Source organism: Hypanus sabinus, chromosome 5, assembly GCF_030144855.1.
Source record: "Hypanus sabinus isolate sHypSab1 chromosome 5, sHypSab1.hap1, whole genome shotgun sequence".
NCBI classification, from domain to species: Eukaryota; Metazoa; Chordata; class Chondrichthyes; order Myliobatiformes; family Dasyatidae; genus Hypanus; species Hypanus sabinus.
This window is the reverse complement of record NC_082710.1, coordinates 53,398,379-53,409,935: the sequence shown is the minus strand read 5'-3', so window position 1 is coordinate 53,409,935 and position 11,557 is coordinate 53,398,379. Positions and strand designations below refer to the sequence as shown.

General features: G+C 41.5%; 1 protein-coding gene across 1 annotated transcript in view; it reads right to left on the bottom strand.

Annotated features, from left to right (window-relative positions):
- Nucleotides 1-1,415: 1,415 nt before the first annotated feature.
- Nucleotides 1,416-11,557, bottom strand: part of dmrt1 (doublesex and mab-3 related transcription factor 1) — a 132,588-nt gene continuing 122,446 nt past the window's right edge. Inside the window, exon 6 of the mRNA XM_059971162.1 lies at nt 1,416-1,531. Within this exon, the coding sequence (XP_059827145.1) occupies nt 1,492-1,531 (40 nt within the window). The 3' untranslated portion in view covers nt 1,416-1,491. The remainder of the gene's footprint in view (nt 1,532-11,557) is intronic.

Sequence of the window (11,557 nt, the reverse complement as noted above, 5' to 3'; positions counted from 1 at the left end):
AGAATACTAGAAAAACTCAAAGAGAAACGGTTAACATCTAGCAATGAAGGGAATTCCAGTCTTTTTGAGAAATTGGTTCTGTGTTGGATTTGGTAAAGTTCCTGGCAATAATATTTTAGGTTGTTGACATTAGGATTCTCTGCAGAGATGGTGCCTTTCAGGCTGAGGATGCCATTGTCAGCACAAGCTTCGATTGTTTTTTTTTGAAATCCTCCTCTGAGATAAGCTGCTGCACGCAGTAGCGAAAAGGGGTGCACTATCAGCAGAGCTGAGTTTCAGATGAAATGCAATACTGATGCTCCTTTCCACACAGGTGACTTCATGAGCCCCAATATTTAGAGTTCTCAATTGTCTTAGCCATTGCTCAACCTTCAACCTTGGAAGAGAATTAGGCAATACTTGACCCGAGCTTTGGTGGAATTCTAACCGCCCAAAATGCCCTTCTCACCTTCCTCTGGGTTATCTAACCACTGCAGCTTACGGAATCCTGCTGTACATAACCTAATTTTTCCATTTGCCTAATTTACAACAGTGATTATAATTTCAAAGTTATTATTGAAAATTGTAAAATGTAATGCAATTTATGCTGCTCTTAGGAAAAGATAGGCTCTGTATAAATGTTAATTGGGCTTCAAGATTGTGATTGTTACACTCCTCAATTACCATGATACAGAAGGAGGCAACTTGGCCCATACCAGCTCCTCATCAGTTCCATCCCATCCCCTCTCCCTCACTTCTCTCTAACCCCACACCTTAGTCTCTCTCAGTGCACTTCTACTCCCATTTGGTTCCAGTGCCCACTAACTACTCCAAAGGATAATTTAAAGTTGCCAATTAACAAGCACACCTGATGGAAACATTTGCAGTTATGGGGAGAACATGCAAACTCCACACAGACAACATACAGGCCCGGACCAATCCTGGTTACCTGGAGCTGTGAAGCAGCAGCACTCACTCCTGCAGCAACATCCTGAACACACTTGCTGTGCTAAACAGAGTTCTGGGCCATTCATCCAGAGAAATTAGTTTAAATTTGAAGACAGTTACTGGGGAATTTATTTCAACCTTCATTTAATGATTTGAATTTAAGCCTAACCTCAGTACTGGTTAGGCCAAAACTACTGGGGAATCCCATTTAATTCACTAATATCCTCTACAGGAAAAGAAATCTGCCTTCCTTTCTTGGCCTGGTCTATGACTCTAGAATCACTGATGAGGCTAGTTCTACTACCTCCTCAATTCAAGGGAAATTAGGGATGGACAATACATTAGGGAAGGGCATCACAGTAGTGTAGCGGTGGTTAATGTAATGCTAAGGACATCGGAGTTCTGAGTTCAATTCCAGCAGTGTCCTCTGTTAAGGAATTTGTATGTTCCTCGCTGTGGATGTGTAGTTTTCCTTTGGGTGCTCATGTTTCCTCCCACAGTCCAAAGACGTATCAGTTAGTAGATTAATTGATCATTGTAAATTTTCCAGTGATTAGGCTAGGGTTAAGTCGGTGGGTTGCTGGCTCCAACGGCCTGTTCTATGCTGTAAAAAATAAAAATACATATTAGCATTGCCTGTCCCATGAATGAATGAAAGAAGGAAAGAAGGGAGGAAAGTAAGAAAGAAAATATACATTCTTTGATGTTCTCTTTCATTATAACGAGTCCCTTTCTTCATCATGTGACAAAAAGGAAGTCCCTGATGAAGAAACAGAAGTTAGTTGGTCCAAAAACACAGGAACACTGTACCATAATGATCAATCCAGCAACTACATTGAGCTTCCTTTCATGCTGGATGCATCCAACTATTGTTTTGAGTCCCACTAGCTTCAAGGTGCTGATATAACGCTTAGTTAGACACTGCCTTGATATCGCCTGTAGTGACTTACAGTTGTCCTTTCCAATTCACCATCTGTACCAGGTCTGGAATAAAGCTGGGAGAAAATGTGAATGCAAACAGTTCTGTTAGAACCAAAACGATAAATTTATGAAGTAATGTTGTTTGGTGGTATCTTTGATGCCTCATTTTGATACCTTAGTGGAAAATTAGTGAATATTGATAGGCAATAACTCATGGTTTGTACCTAAGAAATACTTTATACAAGAATAGGAAAATTAGGTTATTATTCTAAATTATTCCTTGCATATCTCCTGTTATAATTAAGCAGATGATCAAAAATTTGTTGTTATGTTTTTTTTGTATTTAAATGGAGACACTGACCAATTCATTTTATTGATGTGCTAAAAATGTAAGTCTTGAATGACTGGTTCTTGGTTACAGCTGAACTGCTGACTGTGCAATCACTACAATTACACTACATCACTATATCTTAGGAAGTACCAGCTTGTTGCATTTGCAAATGTCAATTCCTTAGTTTACAAAAGGACTAGCTGGAAGTTTTCTTCCGTACTCAACATTATAAATGTGCCAATCTACTTTTTAAGTCCCAAAGAGGTTCAGAGGTTAAATATCAGTACGGATTTTCCGGTTGCAAGTTAAAATTCTAACTAAGTGAAATCGTCTTCATAATGGTAAATAAATCTTGACCCAATTCTTGTGCTAAAAAACACAAAAGCTTTTCCATAAAGATATCCCTTAACAGTGGAAAAATGGGAATAAAACATCATATCTCTTCAGGCGCATTAAGGATATTCATTTTAAAGAAGTTCACAAAATTAGAAATATGCTCTGTAGATTTGTATAGTTAGTGTTCTGTGAATGATGAATTGCAAATTCAGTAAACGAGTGGGATGAAATTTTTAAAAATGTAACTTAGCAGCATTTATAGAGGAGGAAACAGATTTAATATTTTAGATTGATAATTCTTCATCAGAAATAATGAAACATAGCACTGTTTCTCTGCCCAGACACTGCCTGGTCTGCTGTGAGTTTTCAGCAATTTCTTTTTTTTATTTCATGTGTTCAGTACCTGCAGTTCTTTTGCTAAGTATGAATGTTTTGTTTCAGTTTTTTTTTGCAGTTTAAAGTCAAAAGGACCATCTTTTCCCCTCCAGACAAGCCCAGGCATTTGCAATGTGTCGCCCTGGTTTCACAGTTAGTTTTTTTTTCTATCTTTAAACCAAAGGCTGTGGGATGGACATGGATTTAAAATGCAGACTGACAATTCATTTAAGTCTCAGGGAGTGCTGTACTGTGGGATACGTCTATCTTTGATGAGAAACGAAGCAAAAGGGCCTGGGCAAATGTATGTTTTAAGACCACTATAATTTTATGTTGCTAGTCCAAGATTGAATGCTGCAGTTGAAAAATATGTATCTTTGCAACACACACAAAACACTGGAGGAACTCAGCATGTCAGGCAGCATCAATGGAATTGATTTTGTCAACATTTCTGGTGGACACCCTTCTTCAGGACTGGAAAGGAAGGTGGTAATCAGCCAGAATAAAAAGGTGGGGCGAGGGGAAGAAGGAGAGCTAGAAGGTGATAGGTGGTGGGTGGGTAAGGTAAAAGGCTGGAGAGGAAGGAATCTGATAGGAGAGGAGAGTGGACCATAGAGAATAGAAAGGAGGGAGGACCCAGGGGAGGTGATAGGCAGATGAGAGGAGGTAAAAGAAGGGGAAGAGGGGAGGGATTATTTTTACTGGAAAGAGAAATCAATATTCATGCCATCAGGTGGGAGGCTACCCAGACAGAATATAAGGTGTGGCTTCTCCACCCTGAGGGTGACCTCATCTTGGTATAAGAGGAGGCCATGGACCGACATGTCGGAACAGGAATGGGATTGGGAATTAAAAAGTTTGGCCACTGGAAAGTCCTGCTTTTGGTGGATGAAGCAGAGGTGCTCAATGAAGCAGCCCCCAATTTACGAGGGGTCTCATCAATGTAGAGGAGGCAGCAACATAAGCATCGGACACCATAGATGATCCCAGTAGATTCGCAGGTGAAGTGTTGCTTCACCTGCGAAATCTATGGTGGAGGAAGGCAAGCCCTGTTCTTCGAAGAAGGAGGACATCTCTGATGTTCTGGAAAGTAAAGCCACATTCTCGGGAACAGATGCAGCAGAGACGAAGGAACTGAGAAAAGGGAATATCATTTTTACAAGAGATAGGGTGGGAAGAGGTATACTCTGGTTAACTGTAGGAATTGGTAGGTTTATAAAAGATGTTGTTGGACAGTTTGTCTCCAAAGATGGAGACAGACAGATTGAGAAAGAGGAGGGAGGTGTCAGAAATGGACCAAGTGAAAAGTGGAAATTAGAGACAAAGTTGATGAAGTTGACAAGCTTGGTGCGGATTCATGAAGCATCTTTGCAGTTGACATTTCAGAATTCTACTATGTTGCTGCTGCTGCTGGTAAATCTAAACTTCAGCTTTGCGATTGTGTTAGATAAAGGCTTTGTGATTGTGTTAGGTAAAGAAACAATGTCTTTCCAGCTGCAACATATCAAATGTTTTGGAAGGTGGGGAACCAGGACAATATCATAACATTAAAGGAAAAACAGTAACTATCATTAAATATGCCCTCACCTTGTCCTTTAGTGCCAGGATCCACGAGTGTGAGCCTGCACATTCTCTCTTTATGACTAGCTGTATTAGGTGTGCAAAGTAGCAACAGCAGCATGCAATAGTCTGGAGGCCTGAAACATCCAACTGTAAATGAAGGTGGACAGGTAAAGGCACAGGAAAGACTTGGCATGCAATACTAAGGACAAGGTTGAAGCATTTGGAACCAAATTCAGCCAGATGATCCCTCTGGTCTCCTGCCTGCGATTCCCTGCTAAGGCACATAGATCGATTCTTCAGATCTTCAAGTCTTCAATTAATTTGGTTCACTCCTTGTGTGATAAAACAGCATTCGAAAGGATTAGCTCCAGCAAAGGCCATGAGACTAGACAATATCCTAACTGTAGTATGAAAGAACTGCGGTTCAGAACAAGCCGTACCTCTAACCAAACCATTGCAACAGTGTTACACCTGTATCATCTATCCAACAATGTGGAAATTTGCCCAGTATGTCTTTTTCACAAACCCAGTTCAGTTTATGACAACCCTATCAGTGTTCCCATAATAATAAGGAAAGTGATTGAAGGCACCAATCATAGTTCAGTCAGTTAACAATTACACGCTAATAGCCTGTGCTTTGATGCCAGTTTGGGTTTCAATAGCATGGCTCAGCTCCAGAATATATCACAGCCTTTGTCCAAACAGAGATTAAAGAACTGAATTCCAGAGGTTAATGCCATTGCGCTAAACATCAAGGCAGCAGTTGACTGAGTGTGGTGTTAAGCCCTGCTGGTAAAACTTAAGTTCGTGGGCATCAAGAGACCATTCCACTTGTTGGGAGTCCTACCTTCGAAGGAAGAAAGGTGGCCGTGGTTGTTGGAGATCAGTCATCCCAGTCCCAAGACTTCCATTGCAGGAGTTCCTCAGGGCAGTGTCCCAGGCTCGACCATTTTCAGCTGCTTCATCAGTGACCTTCATTCCACAACAGGATGAGAGGTGGGAAGTTCACCAATGCCTGTGCGCAGCAAGACCTGGGCAATGTATAGGCCTGGGCTACTACAACCCAAGAGCATGCAAGGAAAGTGCCAGGCAATGTGTGTGTCCAAGACAGGGTTTAGCCACCTACATTTGACATTCAGTAGCAGTACCATTGCTGAGTTCTCTTCTATCAACATCCTTAGGGTGACTGTTGATCAGATATTCAATTTGACCCACGACATAAAGATGATACCACATTAGCAGGTCAGAGGATGAGTATCATATGATAAATGACTCATTTCTTGATCCCCTCCATGCCTTCTTACAAGATGTGCCAGGAATGCGATGGAATGTCTCCATTTGCCCGGGCAACTCACACCGATAACCTGCTTAGTGACATCCAGCCAGGATACTCTGGAGAGAAATGGCCATCTACATCATGTCTCATCCACCACCCACCCTTGGCTTTCATTCCCTCTATGATAGCAGCACGGGGGTTGAGGTGTCTACACCTACAAAAGCCAAAACCTACAATCCCTACCACCAAGATCGATAAGGGCTTCTTAAACCTGAAGGGTCTCCTCCAATTCTCCATCCTGATATGGTTCTTCACCATAACTGAGTATAGATCCTGGAATCCTCTGACTATCTTCTCTGTGGAGTTCCTTCACCAGAGTGCAGCTGTTTGAGAAGGCAGCTCACCATTGTCTTCTCAAGGGCAATTGGTGATGGGCAGTAAATGCTGGCCTTGGATCACACAAATCCCAAATAAATGAGTAAACGCACCACAATAATGGCACCATCTCGTTGCAAAACTTTGTATTTTGCGATGTTCATATTACTGTTTCAGCACCATTCTCCCGTTCACCTTCTAAGTGCAGGATAACTAGTTATTTGAACTTAAAAACAAATAACTTGCATTATGCTAAGTATTTCTCTTCTGCATGGCATCTACTCTGCACTCTAACAGCTTGGGCAGGAGTGTGGCCAGTTCTGGGGCACAGATCTTTGGTACTACAACCAGAATGAAGTGGACGGAGGTCTCTGGAATGTTCTATCCTAAACATTGTTGCAAAATGTACAAAGGGAGCAGTTCCTCAGTTCACAAAGTGGTAGCAAAGTAACGTAATGTGTGACTTTTCTAATAGTTTAGGAAGATCAGAGTCAGAATCAGATTTAAATATCACCGGCATATGTCGTGAAATTTGTTAACTTTATAGCAGCAGTACAATGAAATGCGTAATAGGTATAGAGAAAACTGAGTTTTATTTTATATATATATATGTATATATGTGTGTGTGCGCGCGCGTGTATTAAATAGTTAAGTTAAAATAACTAGTGCAAAATAACAGAATTAAAGAAAGTAGTGAGGTAGTGTATATGGGTTCAATGTCCATTTAGAAATCTGATGGCAGAGGGGAAGAAGCTGCTCCTGAATTGATGAGTGTGTGCCTTCAGGCTTCTGTACCTCCTTCCCGTCGATAACTGTGTGAAGATGCATACTGGAATTTCTTAATGCACTCAAATTGTGAAATGCTGTGGAAATTGGAGTGGCAGCTCGGTACTATCATCCCCCTACTGTGAGTTGTTGGTTCGTGTTGATCTTGGAACCAGGTCAGAAATATAAATTCCTGTTACAGGTCACTCCAGACCTTGCAGACCCGAGCCAGACCTTGCAGAACAGAAGCAACCCAAGCCTTTGCCAGGGTTGTGAGGTACATTGAATCCAGTAAACAAGTGGGATGAAAGTATTCTTTTAAATAACAGCGTCTGCAGAAGAAACAGATCTAACATTTTAGATGGCAATTCTTGGTCAGAAATGATGAAGCATAATGCTGTTTCTCTGTCCACAGACACTGCCTGGTCCGCTGCGTGTTTCCAGCAATTTCTTTTTTTTTAAAATTTCATATGTTCAGTACCAGCAGTTCTTTTACCAAACACTGTAAATGGGGTTGTTTTGTTGTTGCGGTTTAAACTCAAAAAGCCCATCTTTTCCGCTCGTGACAAGCCCAGGCATTTGCACTGTGTCACCCTGTTTTCACGGTTAGTTTCATTTTCTGTCTTTAAACCAGAGGTTGTGGGGTGGACACCAGTTTAAAATGCAGACTGACATTTCATTGCAATCTCCGGGAACGCTGTACTGTGAGATCCGCTTATTTTTGATGAGAAACTAAGCAATAGGTCGCCTTCAAGGTAAACGGCGTTCTTTTTGTTAGACTACCTGCCGCCGGTCCCTGCTTGGCTGTATGAAACCAGTTGGCTTTTAAAGTCATTTTCATCTACATTTATAAGTGTCCGCGGTAAGTATTCATTGACACATAAATGTGTGCGTCTCTATACCTTCCACTTTTTAACTTCTAATTAAAAACCACATCACGATACCTCACAGTTATGGTTGTTAAAGGCTTCGTGCCCGTAAGTCCAAAACGTGTCTCATTCCCTAATTCCATTTCTTTGTTTTATGTATATTTATATTTTCGATCGGCGCAAAGTCATATTATCAAATTACTCTTAATCTGGTGTAAGGTGGGTAAGGCTGGCTAAAGGCAGTTTTGGGAACTTAAGTCCTTGCAGACTTGATTCGGAAAACAGTGTCCTCGTCAGAGTCCCTGATAATGAACTCGGGTCCCGGGTAGGAATGTTGTGGTTACTTCATACTGCCACACGTATCTCGTTCGTTTGTCATGTCAGACCATCTCAGAATTGAAGATACAAAGATTTAAAGGGGGGGGGAGATATATGAGCTGAAACGATTTTTTTTGCTCTAACCTGCAGACATTGCATGGTAATGAGCTCAAATGTTCAGTTGTCAAGAATAAAAGCCAGTCTGACACTGGCGGAATGGACTGCAGGTACTGCAGTGGAAATAAGTGAGCCGTTCCTATGTATAAAAACCACAGACTATTGAAAAAATGAACGGCGCCGCCTTTCCAACCGTCTCACTTCTTCTAAAAACACCGCACCGTTTGGGGTTGGTTTCGATTTACCATTTTTTTCGCATTTGTAATTTGACAAGGTCCCCGCTTTCCCAAACGCTGAGGCCGCCAGCGATTCCATTCCACTCGGCTGCGTGTGAGATGTTGCCGATTTAAACAGCAGCGGCTTCACACACTCGGATCCCTGAACTGGTTTTATGGGAGCTAAATGAATGAGTGGCGGGATTTATTTATTTTGTTGTTCGTGTATATATGTGCTATATATCTCTGCCCGGATTGGCTATGGGTGTAGTTTGGGGATGGTGAAATGTCCCCTGCGTGAGTCAGTATTGTCAAGGAACACCTGACACCCCGACTCCTATTTCTGCATTTCAAAAGGGTTTATTCAAGCAAATAATGGGATCGCAGCAGAAAACGTTTCAGAGCAGGAGGCAATGTTAAACTTCACCACATGAACTCCGTTTCCAGGGCTATTAAGCTTTTAATTGGGAAATAGCGGTCGGGAGTTTCAAGGTGACTATAATGGGCTAGGTGCAAATTCAGATCAGAACAGTGACGTGAGAGGTGGAGGCTGGAAGGGGTGCGGGGAACAACTGCAATGCTTTAATGGGGATGTCGCTGGTATGTGGTGCGAGAGTAAAGCGTATGCCGCACTTTGAGAGGCAGGTTGAATGAAATAGGCATAATACAGCATGTGAATTTGTCTTCCCCACTGAAAACCCCGGACATGAAAGATAACTTCAGAGCAATGCGTGAGGATGTGCGATATGAGGCATCATGCTAGTGTGGTTCAGGGGGAGGGCAGCCTGCTGTTAACCTTCTCTGACAGACCGTCCATATGTCCATCACAGGGCTGCATCCATTAAACATCGCGGTGACATAATAAACAGATGCCACACGTGAAAAAGACCCGTAATTTCAAATGTGTGGAGCAACAACATAAGCTGCACATTATTAAATAAAGGCAATAATGTTCATTCTGCGTAGCATCGGACTGCGGCACCAAGTGCGCGTCGCTATTCGTTGTTATACTCTTGAGACAAGACATGATTTTCCGGTACAAGCAGCGGTCAAACGATACAATTTAAGTCGCGAGAACGCATCCCATTTTATTACTTGCCGTTTTCATTAAAAGGCTAAATTCGTTTGTTACCTGGCGGACTCGGGTGATCGATCCTCTATTGCTGTTTAATATATCAAAATTATACCAAGGTTTAAGTTATTAACTGAACGATTACGTCGTACGCCGCTGAAGGCACAATGATATCGCTGCGAACTCGTTTCAAACTCTGACCAGATGTCAGTCACCAAATCTGGCAAAGTTTATTTCACGATATGTTTAATTAACGTACGAAAGCCGACCACAGATTTAAAGCCGTGCTTTTTTTTGGTTTTGCATTTGTGGATTATAAAGCTGTATACGCATAATCAATTTTTGTCTAAAGTTTGAAAATGACGGTGTGGCGACCTAGATTTAACCCGCAAACTTTAGGAAACTGATTGGATCTTAAATTGATTATCTTGGAAACAAATTTATCAACTCTAATGGAAATGGAGCTCCGGGAACTCATCAAAATAGCAGGTAACTAAAGATAAAACATGCTCATGAATTCACTAAAAGTAATTTCATTAGATCGTTTCCCAAATGCTTAACACAGTTCTTCCGGCAATCTAAATCAGTCGCACACTGAAATGTTATGTAAAGATGCAATTCGTTTCTACATTATGGGATGCAACAGACCATCTCGGCGGTTATTTAATTATTCAGAGTCGTTAAAAAAAAACCTGGAACACACTTCTATTATGAGTTATACTCTACCACCCGCTTGCCATTGACACGCCCATTGCTCTGCTTTATAATGCCCTCTTTTTTTTGTCTTTAGTTTTACATTCACATTTGATCTTTCCCAAGTGCATTCACGCCGATTTTTTTTTGTGTGTGTGTACCTTTAATTAGGAAACACTTTCCTTGAAATTTAAACTCTTGGGCCGCAAGTTCCACTTTGCAGATGAACAGAACCAGTTTTATCTTTACAACTTCCGACGAAGGAATTTCAACTTGAAATGTTAACTTTTCTCTCTCTCTCTCTCTCTCTGTAGATATCGGCTGGCCTTCTGAGTGCTGTTAGCATTTCAGATTCCCAAGAGCTACAGTTTTAAAAAAATATTTTCATCGTGTAATATCGCTGTTTAGACAACAGCGGTGCAGATTTACTTCCAATTCAGTCGTCTCATGATTTTCAATGTTTTTTTACAATCATAAATGCACACGTACTAATTAACTACAATAATGCAAAGTTCACAGCAGCTTTGCTAATTAGGCATGTTTTGGTGTTAGGTGCCTTTGGGGAGATCAAAGAATTCGAGGGGGTAAAATATGGATGACATCAGCGTTCAGGCAGAAGATAATTTATTAGGATGGCTGGCAGAGGGCCAAGACATCGGTGGGAACGTCACCACAGGATTTCTAATTATTGATGATATGATCAAGGAATGTACCTGGCTAAAACCAGTCCAGGGGAAGGTGGATCTTTTAGCCAATGCTGGAATAAACCTCAAAACCACCGCCCCCCACTTTATCCAGTACTTAAGACAAATATCATCTGTGAACTGAGTATTAGCAACAGTCCTGTGCGTCATCATTCCAGTGGAATATGCAGCTTGTTACTAGCCTGCAGCTTCAGTGTAAGTGAATATCGCAGACACCCGGACCAGAAGTGCACTGCTTGCACGTAAATGCTGATTTACTCCCAATAAAACACAATGACTGACGTAACAATGCTGCATTCTGGGAGAAAATGGCTGGATTTGGAATTTATATTACTTCAGTTTGCTGCTTCTTTCAAATGTCATGGTGGGGCAGCCACAACGACGGTCCATGCCATCCCTGGGTTAAAGCAGCAGCTGCGACCTCAGCTACATTACCAGTCATATCGTTTGGGCAATTTTATCTCCCCTTTGGGGCGTGCAGGATTAAAACAGATTATGGAAGATTGAGTGGACGGTCCTGAGCAACCAATCCCAGTCTTTCTGTTCCTTTTCTCTTAGATCCAGCACGTTTGTTAATTGTATTTAGTTTTGTATTTGATGGGATTTAAACACAAGAACTTAGATTCTCGCTGTAGTTGTTTCTTATACGGGGCTATCAGGCTCCGAAATTCTTTCAAAGCAATTTTGTGAAACGGGGTTA